Here is a 19,197-nt window from a genome sequence, read left to right on the forward strand (position 1 = left end):
CTAAACAAGATTGATTTTTTTTTTCCCCCCCCAACGTCACATAGTTAGAGTAAGATATGTAAACAAAGCTGAATGGATCCTTGCAGATAAAATAATGTATTAATGACTAGTGATACCATTTAAAGGAAAAGAAATACTCCATGCTAACAAAAGTTGCATATCTTAATGCTAATTATCTTGAAAAGTCTGTTGCAGGAATATCAGGTTGCCCTAGTGACAGTCACAAGAAAGTTAATACTTTTATTGGTTAATTTAATAGTGAAACTTCATCTGAATTACTATCTTCAATACACATTACATTATACAAACACTACACAGATTATATGTGTTTGAAGATATTTTTCTCTTTTGTGAAAATCTAGAGGCATTCCTGGCTCAGTAAAGTTTCTTGTAGAATCCATTTGCAGTAATTTGTCATTCTGATCATGAATATCCTAGCTTTTTAAAGGAGCAGCTTCACAGAGACAACTCTGTGATGTGTCTGAATATGAATGTAGGATGACAGTAGAGTTAACAGCATTACTTCCATAAACCACCTGATGATCTGTCAGTAGTGTTTAAAATGTTGATCTATGACATCTGCTCTCAGTTGTGAGTGTGAGTCTCTCTACGTGAGGGTGAGTCCCAGAAGTGCTTTCCACAAGCAAACGTTTTGTTTTGTTTTGTTTTTAACACATTTTGCCATTTCTGGATATTAAACGCTTGTGCAAGATGGTTTTGGAGAGTACATATCACAAGGCTGCTAACAATATTAAGAGGCTTCTTTTAAAAAAAGAACATTTTTATGGTGCTTATTTCCTATCTGTAATGGCATATTAGCACACAATGGAGTTTAAGTTGAGTAATTAAAGGTCTTATGGGCACAAAAGAAGATGCCTAGAACCACACCCACATTTGTAAATCTTTGACCTTCACGGAATAAACTTGAGAGCATTGAATAGCATTAATCTTTTTGCAAGAATGAACAGATACAGTTCAGAATGCATGTATTATTGCTAGCATGTAATGAAGCTTAGGTCCCTTGACTTTCTATAGTACGTTTATCCTACCACAGATTTATTTTCTTTCCCCCTTCAATCAAATATAGAACTTTTTTCTCTTCAACACAGAATAAAAAGCCTTGAAATAGCAACATTAGGCTTAGCTTTTTTTTTTGTATTTTAACTTTCTCTATGTTTATAACCTTGGATATTCAAAGCAGTCCAAAAAGGGAAAGATCTGCAGCTGAATCCTACTGAATTCCTCTTGGGATCAATTTGAAACAAGGGTGAAATTACCAGCATGAGTTTGGCTGACAAATTCTGTATTTGAGGATAGAGGTATCCATAATTTTAATTTCATGCCCTTTACATTTAAAATGTCTTCTTTTGAACACTGTAAAGTTCACTTGTCATTTTGGAATTAAAGGTGAGGGTGGCAGGGGGAAAGAGCCAAAATAATTGGCTTTTTTGCCAAATGATGCCATTCACCTTGTCGTCCTAAAGTCTTTGTCAAAGCATTTATGGTGATTTTCATTTTAATTGGCTCCATTTTTGTAGACACCCTTGCAGAGTTTGGCATGGATCAGAGCTGAGTGATTCGTTTCCCCCTTATTTTGTTTTGCTAACTCATGCGCCTGCTGCATCTATATCCTCTTCTCCTGCCTTCTGCCCCGCAGCGGGATGACATGACAGCGCAGTTTAACCAGATGAGCTTAAGCCGCCAGTCATCAGGAGACAACCCCGAGTCGCCTTCTGGCCCCGTGTACCCCTCGCCCATCCTGCAGCAGCCTGCCCAGCAGACAGGTTACATCATGGCCTCCCCAAGCCAGCAGCTTCCCCCAGGAGGCTTCACGGGTTCAGGAGCACCGGTGTCCCAGCAGGTGCTGCAGCCGCCGCCCCAGGGCTTCGTGCAACAGCCACCGCCGCCTGCTCAGGTAGGCAAAACCTCTGCTGCCCCTTGGGCATGGTGCCCTTTACAGCATCAGGAAGGGAATAGAAATTCCAGATTATTTTTTATTTTTCCCCGGTAAAAGTTTGGCCGATCTTTAGGCAGCAGGGTACTTGCAATGCCTCTGTTGTTTCCTGGGTTTCATAATTTCCTTCCCTTTCTCCAAAACGTTTTCTGAGCATATGTTCGTACTCCATGACACATCTGCACATGAATATGAAGGAGGAGGGAGAGTAAATGCCCACACTCCTTTTTCCCTGTGCATGTACCAAAAGAGCAAAATGCACATCAGCCCAGGTAGTCGTTAATCATATTTAATTGACTTGAACATGTGAGGTGTCACAGATCAGTAATTTTAACTGTCTTCCTGAAGACTGATTATGTTTTACTGTTCACTACCAAACATCTCTGCTTGTCTCCTGGGTACCTTTACAGAATATTGAAAGTGATTACTGTCAAGAAGTAAAATGCACAGATGACTTTCTGGCCAATTTTCAAGGCATACACATTAAAAAGACAAATTTCTTTATCCAATTATAAATAACTTCATTTATATTCTACTTTAAATTGTATTAATAGTATTTCTTTTGTTTTAAGTTTATCCTTTGGAAGAAAAAATATAAAAATAAAATAAAAACTTTATTATTTCTTTTAAGGTAACTTCACTGTAAACCTTATTGGAAGTGGTTGTTTGGTTGGTCGGTTTTTGTTTACTGCTTCTCACTGAAAATTTCCACTTGTGTTTATTAATGAAATTCAGTACTGACATAGGAATGAAGAATTTTTACTGTTACAGTGTTTTAAGTGGGCTACGGATCTAGTTAATTAGATCACTAATTAAGAGTAAAAGAAATCTAAGGACTACTGGATGCTGACATCCCATAAAGGACTGTGCAATCCATAATTTCTGTGGTTAAAAAATGTGCAGCTATTTTTTCTGAAAGAAGGCTTGGCAAAAACAAGTTTGAAGGAGCTGAAGTTCAATATAATGTGACTTCTTTTACAAAAAATTGAAAATGCTGCTAGAAAAATATTTCACAATTTGCCAAATGTAGCAGATTTGGTGGGTTTTTTAAATTTGGGAGAAAAAAAAAAATTACCTAAAGAGCAAAATTCCCTGATGAATCCATCTTCCATGTAGATTGTGTCTCCTAAGCAGAGGCTGTCCAGGCTTTAGTCCTCATGTACAACCCCCAGGTGCCCTCAGTGTTTTCCAGCATCATTTAATCCAGCCTCACAACACTTCTAGTGAACCAGGTAAATGTGAGCACCTCCGTGTGACAGGCTGCCACCACAGCAGGCACTGATGTTTCCCAGCTCTGCCAGCCAGGCTTTGCTGTGGGAGTTGAGTGGGCTGCAGGATGGTGCTGCCTGTCCTGAAAGGGACCCCACACCAGCTGCTTCCCCCCTCGGGTGAGGCCAGATGTTCAGCTCGCCCTGGGGTCTCTGCTAGACCTGCCTTGGCTTGCCTTGCTTAGGCTGCTTTGGGCAGCTTTGCCCACTGCTCCTGCCCCTGGCTGAGCCTTGCTGTGGGAGCATTGGATTTCACCCCTGTGTGCACAGCAGGGCGCAGGGTTTTCACTCAGCACGGTGCAGTGTTACTTGGTGAAGCTCTTTTCCAAGATAATCCTTGTACAGGTGCTACTGAGAGGCAGATTAATTTTTTCACAGGCCAAGTGATGAGAGGGTGCCTTTTTCATGTACAGGCTGCTGTAGGACCAGTACAGTTCTGGTGTGTCTAATGGTCACTGTCCATTCCTCAACTGCTTTCCTCCTACAGTTTAACACAGTGGAAAGTTATTGACAGCAGAAAAATATATTTTGGCTTTGCAACAACTTCAGTTATTTCACTGTGGAATGGTTTGTCCTCAGGGGGAAGTGTAGAAAGGTGAGAAATTCAGTGCTGTCAACTTCCTCTAGTTCTGCAGATAACATCCATCTCCAGCTTGTTGCTGTTCCAAAAAATCCTTGTCAGATACCTGTGGAGGAGGGCATGGCAGGGTTTGGTGTCTGCTGCCTATTGAAAGCACAGTGGCCTTGTTCTGCCAGAAGGGAGAGAGAGCACTCTCTGCATCTGCAGAGAGTTTTAATACATTAACTTCAGTCCCAGAAAGTGGTTTGGATACTGCATTCAGCACATGTACGGCAAATAGGGGATCCCTCTTATAAAATCTAAGAGTGAATCCCTGGGAAATAGTAGTTCTTCTGCCCTGGGAGCTTAGCTTTCTGTACATGGGCAGGTAGATCCCAAATCCTTGTCCTGCCTGTGGCTCAGCTTCTCTGTGGCAGTGGCTATTGTTAGTCTGAGTGAGCTTTGTTACTCTTTGGGGCTTAGATGCAATAGTAAGGCTGCTTTCAGACACCATAGCAGGTGGTCTGAGGCAGGCTCTGAGAAAAAAAGAAAGCAATAAAGATGGTAATGGAAGCAAAACATTATGTGATGCATTAATCAATGCAATGCAATCAATGTAAAAGCACTTTTATATCTTAAATGTTGCTATTGAATTTATACCAGTATAAAAGTGGCATGACTTTAATGGCTAATTAGTTCCTGTAAATGCACTGCTGATGAGGTTGGCTGTGATACCCTGTATGCTGTTGGAAAATAGCAGTGAAAACTTGGGTGGAGATCCTGTGAGTATGATAATTTTCTTTGGGAACTGAAAGGAGGAGAAAGAAATGCTTCAAGCCTACACACCCAATAATACTGCATTTAAATTACTAGCTTTTCTATTAAAGTTCACTTAAATGTGGCTCTACAGCTGCTCTCCAGGATTTTTTCTCCCGGTCTGTATTAAAGCAGAAGCAGACTGAGTTTGAAATGACGTGCTTAAGAAGTGGTGAAAGAAACCTTTGGGTTCCTTTTTGCTTCTTCTTTCATAACAGGTATCCCCCAGCTTGACAACAAAGTCATCATCTAAGCAACTGAAAATAAGGATTGCTGTTTGTTCAGCCAATTAGAAGGGAAAAAAAACCAAAACAAATCCAAACCCAAAAAAACCCCAAAACCAAAACAAATCCCAAATGTTACCCGGGGTTTTCTGAAAGGAATTTTTAGCAGCAAATGCCTGTTTGCTTTCTATCATGAATATCAAACATATATATTATTGCTCTCTTTATTTTCAATTTTCTTCTCTTTCTGATCGTTTTCTGTAGCACTAATGGACCAAACGCTTTAACAGGGGTCTGCATTCTGCTTTGTAGTACTTTATCAGTACCACTTTATCAATGGCACCTGTCTTTGCCTCTGCAAATGAAAAAGTGAAAAAAATATTCATATTATGTCAATGGGAAGGGATGTCCTCCCTGAAAAATTATTTTCACCCCTGACTCATTCTGGAAGGTATACTGGCAAAATGATATCCAAAAGTGAGATGGCATTAATTCTTGGAGAGGCCTGGAGATGTAATTAACATGTTGAGGGATTTTTCACCTGAATTAGTTTTGTGTCATCATTAATTTTGTGTCATCTTTAATCATCTGTCTCTTTGCAGAAGGCCTCTCCTTGAGAGTCTGTAATGACCCTATGACAAAATCTTTATTCATAGCATATCTCCTCAAGGAAACTTGTTATGAAGAAGGTTGGAGAGTCACTGCAAATGAGCAGGGCTTTCCTTGATGATATTTGAAAATTATAATGGAGGACTTTATTATAATGTAAGATTATAATCTTACAAGACATTATTTTTTGTTACCTGCTACTGTAATTATTATGCAAGGGGCAGGGAGTAAAAGACCTTGCAGAATGGCTGATCCCTGTCAGTTAGATATTGGGAAGAAATGGCACCTTCATGTGTCCATGCATCACTTGTCTTCTTCACTCCCATTTATGTGACTGTATCAGTGGCATTAGCAGTGGTGTCAGCAGCTGGATGGAGGTGCTAGTCCAAACCTGTCTGGATATCAGCATAATATCAGTTTTAAGAGAAGATAGAGCACCAGTCCCATGTCCCGTGGCTGAATCAAGCTGTAAGCCAGCAGGGAGGCAGTTTATGAAAGTAAAATAATCCTGAAGTGTGTGTGGACTCCTGACCCTGCCATGAGGAAATAAACAATATACCAATGAATTTCATGGGTGCTGCTGGAGAGCATCCAGAGAGGCATCCAGCTTCATAGTGGCTCCAGGCTGTATATGGACAGAACAAAGCAGAAAACCAATTATGCACTGAGTCTCTGCACATCATCTAGGGACAAAGCACATTAGATAGAGGAGAAAGTAATGTCTGACTGTGCCATTTCATGAGTGTGTCTGAAGTGACATGCCCAGTCCTGTTACAATTTAAGTTAAAATTGTATAGGAGAGAAAAATTAGAATGCAGTGGAATGGTCAGCCTACAAACAAGGTAATTATTAAAAAACATACTAAAAAGTTCTTTTTTACAGTGTCAAAGATTAAGATCAAAAAACTATCCTTTTAGACTAAAGGAGGTGGCATTTATTTAGGTTATAATCTTAGAAGAACATTTTTTTGGTAAATTTATTTTAGTTTTAGGATAACAATACAGCTTCATTGGCATGATTGTTTGTGCCGTAGAAACCTTCTGATTCTGTAAATGAAATGTTTCACAAGCAAAAGGTTGAAGGTTGGATTGTGCATTTCACATGGGAATGCAACTCAGGTATAATTTGGCATATTGGCTGGCTGCTACAGAAATGTAATGCTTTTTGTTGAAGAGCACATAAGTAAATGTTTTAGTAACACTGATGTGATGAGAAAGTAAAAAATTCAAGAGGATCAGAGCAGAAGATGTAAGTGATACTTGTTATCTCTGATCCCTCTAATTCCACCATTCACAAAGTAGAATCAGAAAGGAAAAAGCATTTCAACTACTGACACAGAGATGTACTCCAGATAAATGAGAATGGATCCTTCCAAGCCCCTCAAGCATAAAAGACCTATTTTAGATCATGTTTATATTTTACACCAAGCCCTTCTTTTAATATGTGAGCTTTTAAAAAACAAACCTGACCCCGCACCAAACGAAAAATGAGCTGACAAAACCAAAAACAACAACAAAACACACACACACATACACAAAACCAAAAGAACAAATCCCATCAAAAGCCAAACCTATTGTTTTGATGTCATGTCTGCATGACTACTGTCTAATTCTTCCATTAATCTTTATAAGTGAAAAAAAAAATTTTTTTTACCCTTCTACTACTAACATTTTTTTCTGCTAGATTGCACTCTAATAAACTTTTAAGTCGGTTCCATAACAAATGTACTCCAGTGAATTGAGAAAATGAAAGCAAGGGAGACAACCCTTTGACTAATGCTGAGGTTTTATGTGTGTGGTGAAAATAAAGGAGTGTATATATTTTTTTGCTCAGCTGATTCAACTATAAACCTGACTTCAAAACTTAGATTTTTCAGGTTATGTTTTAAAGTTAATACCTACAGAATCATTTCCAAAGAGATAATTCTCATTGTTGCCAAATGCTCATGTTGTTTTAAATATCTAGGGGCTTCTCTGCACTGGAAAATGAGGAAGTTGAGGGTACATAAAATAAATCCTTTAAGTGAGATTAAGCTGCTGGCAGGATAAGTGAGAGTATTTCCACAGGAGGTTAATATTCTTTAGTTTGTAGAATATGTTAATAGAAAATAAAGAATATTTGAAAGAATGTCTGTTCCATTTCCCTGCTCCAAGCCTGAATCAAATATTTGCATTGACTTGACTTAGAGTGGGTCTCCTCATTTCTTTCAGGCCTGCTGTAGCAGAGTGTTCCTGAAAACAATCAACTGTCCACGAGATCAGTTTATCAAACTAAACTTTCCTGAGCCACAGTTTAAACTGCTTAAAGAATGATTTTGGACCTTAAATGTGGGCCTACTTTCCTATTCCTTGTGGCTTTTCTTTGCAGAGAAACAAATTCATAATGGTGGTGTCCACTCTACAAAGCCATTTTGGTTTTGTTACATTAGTAACTAACAAAGCAAATGGCCCGAGGGCAGGCAGTAGCCATGAGGTTTCATTTGGTATTGTCTGGAGGGAGGGTAGCTTACAACATTTTCCAGTCAAAACCTTGTTTTTCTCATACTTGTTTGACTCAGGCTGATATAAACAGAGAGAGGGAGGAAAAATCAATTGTTTGAAAAGAAAATTAATAGACCTTGAAGAATGGATGGGTGTTCAGCCTCTTGATTGACAGATACTGTTGACTGTCAGTTGGTCTGCGGGGTTAACTTCACTGACACCACCCAGTCCAGCTTCGTTAATCCTAATTCTTCTCCCACCACAGTTACCCATTCAGTAGGCTTCTACTTGCCTGAGTAGCAATCCATAGCCTATTCTTGTCTAGTCTTTTTTGTCTATGCCATTTTTTTTCCTCATCTGAGACTGGAAATTTTCCAAGGAAAATTTCTGATCTCTCTTATGATGTCCTAGCAGTAGTTACCTTTACTCTGCTAACTTTATGGATGATCAAATTGAATTATCTGTTTCAGGAATATTTCTTCCATGCAATTAATGTGATAAAAATAGTTCTTGTTTTTGCATGAAAAAAATAAAAGCATTTGGTCTGACTCTGTGCATATGTCTATATAGGATAAATGCTATGCACTAAGTGAGAAAAAAATTCTATGATTTATTAAGAAATACTGACTACTGTGGTAGACGTTGAGAGAAAAGCAGTGTTCTCCTAAGCCTGTGTCCCTTTGTAGTCCGTTCATACCATACATTGCCAAACTCTACCACATGCCTACAGTATCTCTGACAGCTGAAAATGAAAAATTTTGAGTGCTTTGAACTTGTGAAGGGTCAGTTGAAAGCTGTTTAGCTCAAATGTCTCAGTAACAATGGTGTGGCATGTATAGGAAAAATCTTTTGCTCCAGTCACCCTCAAACTTTCACATTCACCTGTGTGAAAATGACATGTAGTACACTTTGCTATTCCTTGCTTTGACTGGACCATTTTCTTCAAAGTTCCATTAATGGTTCAATATACTGTCTGTATGTGTTATGTTGATACAGAAGGTGTTGTTTGCATCTATTTTTCTGCAGCTTTTGATATGTTACTGTGATTTTTTTTCTTTGGTATATACATGTAGTTTTTTATGAATCCTATATTTTTTTCTCTTTCAGTTAAATTTTTTTTCCTATTTCTTAAAATATCTGAAAATAAATGTGGGCAGTGATAGTCCTTTTCCTAGCACAGCTGAAAACAAGCAGCAGTTGTTGAAGAGACAGGAGGCAAACCTCTTCTCTTGATTGCCATTACCAAGCATATTATCATATGCTTGATTTGAACTTCTGCTCCCCCTCCCTGTTTTGTTCTATTTTATGAATCTTTGATCTCTAGAGTTTACTGTTCCCTTTCTTTGCAGATGCCAGTGTATTATTACCCATCTGGTCAGTACTCTACCTCAACAACTCAGCAGTACAGACCCATTGCCTCAGTTCAGTACAACGCACAGCGGAGTCAACAGATCCCCCAGACTGCCCAGCAAGCAGGTATGTACATCTGGTACTCATTTCTTCAGCTCCTCACAGTGCCTTTGCAGGTGAGACCTGTTGGTTGTGCTCTAACTGAACAGCAGAGGAGAAAGCTGGTTGCTGTTCTGTTTGAAAATACAATGAAAATTACAAATTGAGAAACCTTTTGCTTGGACATCCCGAGCGATGGAAGAACAGGGGTTGCATCCTCCATCCCTACTGTTCTGCATGCAGTGCTGTTGTGTCCTCAGTGTCCATGCTCCAAGTGGCTGGGCACAGAGAGAGCTGGGGGGGAGCTGCTGTGAGCAGTCACACTGCACGTTCAAGCCAACCACTGTGGTTGCCCTCCGTCGTGGGAACTCCTCCAGTGTTTGCACCGCCCTGCATGGTGGACAGGCCTTCTGTGATGCTGAAGGTTGTTCTCCACCACCTTGTGCTGTCCCTGGCCCTGAGGAGCAGCAGGGCTGTGTGTGGATGGTGTCCATCAGGACAGGCTGCCCGCAGTGCCGTGCGGCTGGAAGGGGGGCCGTTACACTGTAAGAGAGTGAGTAGCAGGTCTCACAGTGAACCGGTCTCTTTTCCTGCTGTGTCATGCCACTCCGGATGACTCCAGAGTAAGAGGGACAGAGGGGGAGCTGGGCTGGTGTGGTCTGGGAGAGAGCAGGAATTGTGGTTGTCAAGGAGTTGTCGCAATTCAAGGGAATAAACAATTCTGGTGTTTGAGATTTATTTATTTATTTATTTCCTATCTGTTTCTTCAGTGCACACCTTCCCTCATTGCATGTCTCAAACAGTAACTCCAGGCGTAGGAGGAGGAGGTGGAGGGGTGGGTTTTGTTTTTCCAGATGTGCCGGGTAGAACAAAGCATTCATCATTCGATCTCAGTTTGGCAGAAACCCTTTAGAATGGCAAAGCAGATTCCCTGCAATAGCCTTGATATGGAAGTCATTTAAGATGCAAGTCAAGAGCCCAGACATGAGATGCGAACAAGACTTATGGGGTCATCCAGCTTGTCAACCTATCTCTGTAATGTGACTGCTGGCAATTTTGTTCCACTCTCTTAGGCGCTTAGGGAGACAAAGACACAGAAAACACAGCTATAACTAAGCAATTCATTACTTTTTTTTTTTTTTTATGCTGTTCTGTGTTCTAATAAAATTGGTGGCATTTTGGTCAGTGTCAGTGGTGACTGACTGTGTCTGCTTTCATACCTTCATTTTATACATTCCTGAGAGAGACGAGGGTGAAGTATTGCACAAAGGTCATCTGTCTCTTCTAGCTTCTCCTGCCTGACAGTCTGGTACCATATTTATTATCTCTATATAGTGGATCCTTGAAACAAAGTGCAAATCAACTTAGATGGCATTATCTGCATCTACTGTGTTGTTATAAAACCATATTTATCAGTTTAATGCTACATCTATAACCTAGTGGAGATTATGGTAAGTGATGTGCACAAGAGATGGTCTGATGTGTGAGTGATGTTCCGGAGAAGATCCAGCTGTGTGAAAATCCTAGTTTTAAAGATATATTGTAGCGCAGGAGCTGTTGAGTTCAGACAATGCAGAGATGCAAATGCTAATTTTGTTTCAGTGTTTACTGCATAGTTTTCCTTACGTGTTTGGAAAACACGAGTCAAGGAGTTTGTGTAAAATCTCTAGCACATCAGTCTTTTCCCTGCAATTCACTCTTTCAGCTGCCTGCTCAGTTGGAAGCATTATTTTTATCTCTTGTTTAAAAATGAAAACATTGTGTCTACAGTTTACACTCCCTGCTGTGGTGATGATTTAAGTGTTTAGCTATTCTCAGATCTTGAGACATGTCTGAGAACAATTTTGCAAGCTAGTTCATGCCTTTGGCCTCTGATACATCCTTTTTCCTAGTCATGGTCCCAGCGTGTGGTAAGTGTGACAGGAAGCCGATTGCAGTTCCCTACAGATCTTGTTTTGGAGGTGGTGTAAGAATTGTTCAGATTTACATTCCACTGCATCTCTTGGTATTTGGGAAACAAATAGCTGTGTATGACCAGAAAGTAGCAATCTGCAAGCAAGTGTTTCAGACTTCCATTTTCTTTCCCTCACAGACTTAGCTTCAGATCAGCACATGACGAGCCAGGGATAACAAGGGGCCGGAACAAGAAGCTATCATGGAAAATAGTGTTTGTGAAACAGTGTAGTATGGGAACACTGAGGATGGGAAGGGTGAACAGATGGGAAGGAGGCAGATGAAAAGATGATTTCTGAAATGGTTTCCCCAAAGACCTCACATCACTTGCTGCTGCTTTGGAGAGAGGATGGCTGCGGTGCAGGCAGGCCCACGGGAGCCCAGCTGGCAGCCTGGACCTGCTGCTGGCTCCTACGGCAGGGCGAGCAAGGAGGCAACCTCAGCCTGGCAGCTCAGGAAATATTTTATTAAAATTAAAAGTTTGCCTGCCTGGAGGAGCTTTTGGAAGCTTTCAAAGCAACAAGAAAGAGTTCAGATCTTACTTCCCCTACTTTGGGATGCAGAGGTCAAAGTTTCATCTAATATTAGTAATTTGTTTTCATTTTTGTAAGAAAAGGTCTCTTCAGGATGAAGCGATATTGATGACTTTTACAGCAAACAGCTAAAGTAAAATGTCTGCACAGCATCTGTGGTGGCTGAGGGAGCCTGTACTCTCTCGTGGATCTGGAAGGAGAGCAATATTGAGTTAAAGTGGCTCCAGGGCAGAAGAAAGGATGAGCTCACCTAAAATTAGATTAGAGCTCTGGCAGCAATAAATCATTTGGAGAGAAGGCTGAAAACATTTTATGTGTTTATTTGCCCCTTTTTTTTTATTTGCCTAAGTGCTTATGTGAGAACCTAAGTGGCCTATTTCTGCCTAAGTGGCAGAAGCCTAGTACAGTGTCCCCCATGAAGATTTTTGTACAAATGTCTGCCATTTGAATTATGTTCATTTCCATTCAAGCCAAAATGTGGTATCACTGTAAACAGAAATACCGTTTTATCATTCATGCCATTGTTGCTCTTCTTCATTATGCTTTTTCTGCACCATTTTTGTGTTTAGAGCTGCTCAGTGCAAAATTTTTCAAAGTGTTGCCATTGTGTGGGGCCAGGGTTGAGCTGGTGTCTGTCACACCACAGCGTACGTACGACATCATAGGTGGAGTCTTATGGAGTGTTCAGGCAGGTATTCTCAAAAACAGTATGCTCATTTTTCAAACCATTTGGGTATGCTGCTGTTTCCATTTCTGCACTCTGTAACAGGTGATACTGTGCAGTGCCCAGTTTTGTAAGCACATGGAAGAAAATATTGTTTCTGTATTTGCATCTAGCAGTACTCTGTAAATTGCATGTCTGGCATCATCAGTATTTCATTCTTCAGTAATTATCTCTATTTTGATAGACTGATCCTAGTTACTGTCTGAGTAGAAAAATAGAGATGTATTGATGATAAATCAGTAATTATTTCTATTTTGTCATGACAGAAGAAGTCAGCAATGTTTTATTTTATATCTGTGTCTCTATTTTCTCCCATTTTAGCAAATGCTGAGCACTTTGAGGATTTTTCTGAAGTGCTTCATAAGTATGAGCTGGATAAATACATGAGTATTATCTTTGGATATGCAACTCTTCTTATTTCTGTTCACAAATGAGCAAGCAGCAACAAATTACATGATTTTTTTTCATTATCTAGTTCATTGTTGTATGTTTGCCTCATGTTCCAGATAATTTCAGAGTGAAGGAGAAATTTTATGGATAAAATAATATTTATCTTCTTGCTTGGGCCTAGTTCTAAGAGGCTGTTAGCTTGATTTATCACGCAGTTGTAAGGTAAATGTCTGTGGAGTGTGTTTTGCATCAGCAATGAAATAATTTTTTGCGGAGATTAAAGCTCAGATCTATAGTACTTTGATAGTAAGTTTTCCTGCCAAAACTTTATACTATAATGTTTCAGACAAAAGAAGATGTTATTTGACATAATTTGTTGTTCTGTAATTCTGGCAATTAATGTAATGATGTTAGGATTTCTCATACATTCAAGAATCAACAAATAATGCCATTAAAACTTGTTTCAGGGCCCAGATATCAGGAGAAGACTCAGAGAGCATAGGAAATCTCTCTTTTTTTTTTTTTTCCCTAAAAGCAACAGATTTGCTTGTAAACAAAGATGGTCCTTATGTGAGGAAAGTATATATCTGAACATTGTGTGGATGTACAGTCCTTTCTTAACCAGTGTTCATGGATCTTCTGTAAACAGCAAGTGTTTGTCTTGAAGAAAAGGTTCCTGATGGAGAGGAGTATTATAAGTCTTTACAGCTTCCAGTAAAGTAGAAGAGGTAATTGTCTCTTAAATGCATCTCTGAAACAAATTTTAAGTGAAAACAAAGTGTACCTTAACAGAGTCCATAAATTTGTTTAGGAATCTAAGTCAAATAGACAATGAAATACTAAATTTTTGCTTAATTTAATCATTTCAGTGTCAGCATAATTGAAGAGTGTTAACTTCAAGCCTCTTTTATCCTCTTTGTCTTCTGAAAGCGTTTGTCACTATAAGCTGATACTTAGTGGAAAAAAATGGGGGAAGGGAAATGTGCAGCACTAAAAACAAAATTGGTTTGTTATCATGGTCATTAGAGAACCTTATAAAGAAAGATTGCTGCTTTCTACCTTCATTAGCAACCTGACAGGAGCTCATGGTCCATGATGGATTTGTTTGCATAATTCCGTCTATAATTTCACTGCTTATATAAACATAAACAACTTCAATTTTTAAGTATCTAATTATCTGAAGAAACTGTTTCTCTAACAGTAATTGCTCACTGCGTTATTGAAACAGATTTGTATGGAAGGTGTCCATCTGTGTTCAGTGCTATTCTTTTCAGCAGATTCTTCTGCTCCTAAAATGTATTACAAGGGGGGTGAATTTCATTTTCTCAGAGGCTTGACAGGAATAGGAGGGACAGAGCCCTACTGTCCTAGATACTCAAGTGTAGTGCTATGCTCATTAATGTTGATGAAAGGCTTTGAAATTTATAATAATTTAGTGAAATAATATGACCAGATCAAGAAGGAGTTTGGAGCAATTTCAGTCTAAGTTCAAAATTGTGATCTTGAAATGATCCACACCAATGTTATTAGTTTCTGTTCAAGTATTTTATGTTTAAATTATCCAGAAGCTTAGAGCTTTACCTACAAACATGATTCCATTTAGACAGGATGTCTCAGCCCATGCTACCTGAAGTTTTGTGCTCTGGATCTCATTCTTCCTACTGCCTGAGGAGGATGCTGTGACCAAATAGTTCATTCAAGACTTTTTGAGAGGCTTCCTGATTGAGTCAGGATTGAGGCTTAATTTTTTTCAATTTCTAGTCTTAAAAACACTAAATCCTTTGGTCTTTCTGACTTTTTGCAATAGTGCTGCACCAGTACTGAACCAGCATTCAACTTTACAGAATATCTGTAATTTAAATTAATAGCAGAATTAATGCACTTCCTACAGCATACCTGACTCTGAAAATTAAAAGATGAAATTACTTTTGTCAAAAAGCTTTGTTCTTCCTCAAATGACTTGTTTAATTATTCAGCATTCACACCAGGAGAGAACAAGTATTGAGGGAAGAGAACACTGGTAGATTCAGCAGCTAGAATTGTCTTAAGACAGGCACTTATTTCTGGTTTTTTTCAAGGTGTCACAAGTTGTATTCAACTCCTCAAATACTAATTAGAATTTAAGCCATTTCTGACATCATTTCTAGTGTTTCCAAGTAAAATACAAATTTTTTAATTTTAATTTTGTTCTAGAGAATGTGTTAGTCTCATGTTAGTTAATATACAGGAACAACAGAGAGAGAAGATTTCTAACAGCATTGTACAGTAGATAGAACTTCAAAATAACCTCTGTAAAAATTACAGAGGCCATACGATAATGAAAATAACACACTAAGACATTCTACAATGTCTACAAAGAATCTTTGTATTTCTGGCTTTTCTTTGTCAAAAAGAGCCATACATTATCTCTACTGTTAATTCTGTGTTGGATCAATGTGCCGCATTCCCACTTCTTGTGGTGGAATTTTCCAGCACTGAATAATTGAGAGGTTTATATTGTAGTCCTTGAGAGCAAAGGCAGCTTTCATTTTTTTTTTTTTTTTCCTCTTTTCTGATACCATCCTGCCATTGGCAGAGCTAGTGGAGCCCCACTATTGACGGAAATGCTAGAAAGCCTTTCTGGAGTGACAGAGGCCATCTCCAGCTCTGCTTCAGGTACGCTGCTCACAGGACCTCTGCAGACTTTGGGGCTCACTTCTCTGTAGCTATTCTGCAGATGAAAGCATGCAGCAGGATACAGAAGTGGAGGGCGTTTGGGTCTCAGCAAATAATGGAAAAAACTCAGAACGTGCAGCAGAGGTCTGCACTGTGGGAAGGAAGAGTGGGGAGAGCTTTTGCCTCACAGTTGCTATTGATTGAGGATTTAAGAATCGAAGCACACTTTGCAGTTGCAAAACTCTATAGAACAGGACACATACTTAGATTGGGAGGCAGTAGAAGAATCGTGTGGATATGCTGGAGGAAGGGCCCACTGTGTGTGTTCAGTGTTAGGGCAGAGGAACTCAAGAACGATGTCTCAGTAACTAAAGTAGTGCTCTGCTAACCAGCCCTGTTATTTTATAAAGTCCCAGTGTCTTTGCCTGAATTTTGTTCAGCCTTTGTCACAGGCTCTTTTTGTTTACCTAAACTACGCACAAAAACAGCATCCTTCTGCAATTACAAGGATATTTTCATTTTGACTCACCAATGGTAGTTATATAGAATGTATGAATTTATATAGCAAATGAGCAATTGTTGAAAGTTCTCCTTTGTTGGGTTGCAAGTGAAATAATGCTCATAGTGTAGGTGTGTGAAAGAGGCAGTCCTTGAGTCTTCCCGAAGAAAGCAGCTGGTTTCCTTAGCAACTGGCAAGGATATGTGATACTCCTCCAAAAAGTTCTTCACCTCTTCCCCAGGTCCTGCTCTCTGTTGCAGCTCACTCATTATGCACCAGAGCAGAAAGCATTCCTGCAGCATGAGCTAATTGTAATGCGTGATGGCTGGTAGCTGTCATTGGTATTGAACAGAAAATAAAAAAAATTGAATTTGCTGTCTGAGTGTCTGGTTCTAACAACGGCTTGATTATTTCTGTTATTACTAGTAATACATAGCCCCTGCTGAGGTTTCACTTCCAGTGTGTATCTCTGGCATTTGTCATTATGAATGATAAGGATAAACACAGATTTTCTTGCTGCAGACCCTGGTGAGGGTTCTTTCATGTCTGATAGGATGTAGATTGAGGAAGGCAAGAGGTGTTCCTTTATTTGACCTTGGTTGCCAATCTTAGGACTTTGCTGTAAATGTGAATCATTTCATGTTAATTCACTCCAGAACAGAAAAATAGAGCTGCTATTTCTGCTTCTGCTTATGTGTTGGTGGCAAGACATGACTATGACCCGATCAGGAATGTTATTTTCAGGATGGAGAGACTAACAAGCAACACTACTCAGTATGTTGAACTGCAGTTCCTTGTTCCACAGTGCCTTTTTTAGAAGTTTGAGTCCCTAGTGCCATGAGTAGTGGGAAGTTAGATAAGCTTTTACTCCAGTTTCTCTGGGAAGATCTGAGATTAAAAGTACTTCAACAAAGATTTTCATTCTGAATTTTTACATATTTAATTTAACTTTCATTTTCAATGCAGTTCCCAGGTTCCTAGTGTCTTGGTTACAGATGTGGTCTTTTGATTACAAATGGTCTTTTGATTGCTGTCATGTAAATGCTTAAGAACAAGGAAAGGAAAAGAAGTCAACCTGTACAATAATGATTTTTGTGCCATAGTCATACCAAGGAGCTACAACAAGACTTGAGACACCTCTTTACTAAAAATTAGGTATATATATGAAGAAATTTTATTTTTCACTCCTGGGACCAGACAGAGAACTTGCAATCAGGGCGAAAAGAATATTAAGGCAGCTGCCATGGTCGACATCCAGTTCAGGACTGTTTTCCAGCTCTAAAAAATGTTTAGCTTAGGTAAATCAGAAAAAACTTTACTGTGGCAGCTGTTTATTCATTCATACCGGTAAAAAGTTGGACATCCAGAGCTCCTACTGAGTGCTGAAAACAGAAAATATATTTTTGGTACTGTCCTTGTAAAGTGCAAGTATGTTTTCCTAAATCTTAGTGTTGGAAGTAATTTGTGGATTTGCTGTTTGAATTTCTCATTGTCTTTATTCCTGGTGCTCCTTATATTTGCTTATACAATGAAAACCCACAGCCATCATGAGACATGGGTAGTGAACTTTGCCTGAAAATAACAGCAATCTCTTTCTTGTAGCAAATAATCTCTTTCTGAAAGACTTTAGCCCTGTGCTTAAGGAAAAAATAAAACCCAGCCATTTCTGAGCAAGCAAATATTTAGGCTATGTGTATGTATATACTTATATGTATTCTTGCTCTTTCTGTCAGTCTGTGTTACCAAAACATTTTGTTGTGCTTCAGCACTGTCCTCAGGGCTTCCAAATAGCATGCTGGTGAAACAGAACAGCTTCAATAGCATCTGCTCAACATTGCTGCATTTCCAGCTTTCTCTTTGTTGAGAGCTACCTTTCATCAGGTACTGAATCTGCAGGAGTGCAGACTCACAGTGCAGACCTTTTTACAGGTCCTACAGAGGAACCTCCGCAAATAGAATTTTTAAGGCTCCCAAGTACTACTTTATAGAGTAAGAAAAAGAGGGGAAATGTATTAAATTATAAGAAGCAATGTGCTACTTCAAAATTATTGCTGGATTAATAGTTTGTATCAAATGGCAATTTTAATTCTCTCTCAATTGGAGAAATAGAAAGCAATTAATCTTCTGTAGCACATTGTGAAAAATGAGGGCTTCTACAGGATCTCAGTGAAGCTGTTCCTTCACTTAACCTTGAGCTGGGCAATAAATAATTATAAATGCAGCTACATCACAAGGCAAAAGTAATTTGGTGAAATAGAATTATCATCTAATGCAGGAATAAGAAACTTGAATTAGGTTTCCTGATGTTCTTTGTTCCAGAAAAGTACAAATTTGATTGTGATTTGCACATAAAAGAGTGGAGCTGGATTTTACAGTGCGGATCTTATACCCAAGCTATCACAAGATGATTTATATTGCAATGTTGACATAGGCAAATGCTCTTGTGCTCTCTTAGCTATAACTCACATAGAGCCTCTGATGAGAGGACTTGTTTTACAGAGTTTTACTTGTTTCCCTCTTCAATAAGGGCTCCCTACTGTCAGTACTGCCTTCCACAAAATTTTCAGTGTGTCCATCATATAAAGTTTCTGTTCCGCTGAGGAGACTAAGGATATGACAGAGAGCTGCTTCGTCCTGAGCTTCTCTCCTGACATCGGTGCCATTCCTTACAGCTCTCATGCATGCCTTACAGATCCCAAAGCAGTGTTGTTAACCTCGCTTCACCTTGGGACTTTTCAGCCAGCTCAGTGAAGCTGGCCAGTGAGAGGGTCAATGAAGCACGTATGAACGGGTCAGCAGTTCATATCATGGAGCAGTGCACAGGATACTCTGGTAAGGAGAGGCAAAGGATGTGAGAAAAAACAAAGAAATGCAGGAGTGAAAAGAGCTGGTTTTTTTAGTGCAGAACCATGCCTCAGCATACTGCTCCACTAGAGCAATAGGCAGGAGCTATTCAAGCCCCAGGCTAATTCCATAAAAATGGGAAGCCATGAGTTTGTTATGTCAATTTCTGTTCAGGAAGAAAGCATTCCTAAATATAATAAAGCAAATATTATTCTGCTTTTCTTTGAATTTTTCATCTCT

General features: G+C 39.3%; 1 protein-coding gene across 26 annotated transcripts in view; it reads left to right on the plus strand.

Annotated features, from left to right (window-relative positions):
- Window positions 1–19,197, plus strand: part of ARPP21 (cAMP regulated phosphoprotein 21) — a 197,417-nt gene that overhangs the window by 151,635 nt on the left and 26,585 nt on the right. For all 26 annotated transcript variants that reach the window (XR_005628159.1, XM_039715082.1, XM_039715089.1 and 23 more), the window contains 2 exons: window positions 1,658–1,915; window positions 9,260–9,386. Coding sequence is in view for 25 of the 26 variants with exons in the window: in XM_039715082.1 (XP_039571016.1) it covers window positions 1,658–1,915; window positions 9,260–9,386 (385 nt within the window). In the remaining variant the exon portion in view is untranslated. The remainder of the gene's footprint in view (window positions 1–1,657; window positions 1,916–9,259; window positions 9,387–19,197) is intronic.

Source organism: Passer montanus, unplaced genomic scaffold (assembly GCF_014805655.1).
Source record: "Passer montanus isolate IOZ18808 unplaced genomic scaffold, ASM1480565v1 scaffold32, whole genome shotgun sequence".
Taxonomy (NCBI): Eukaryota; Metazoa; Chordata; class Aves; order Passeriformes; family Passeridae; genus Passer; species Passer montanus.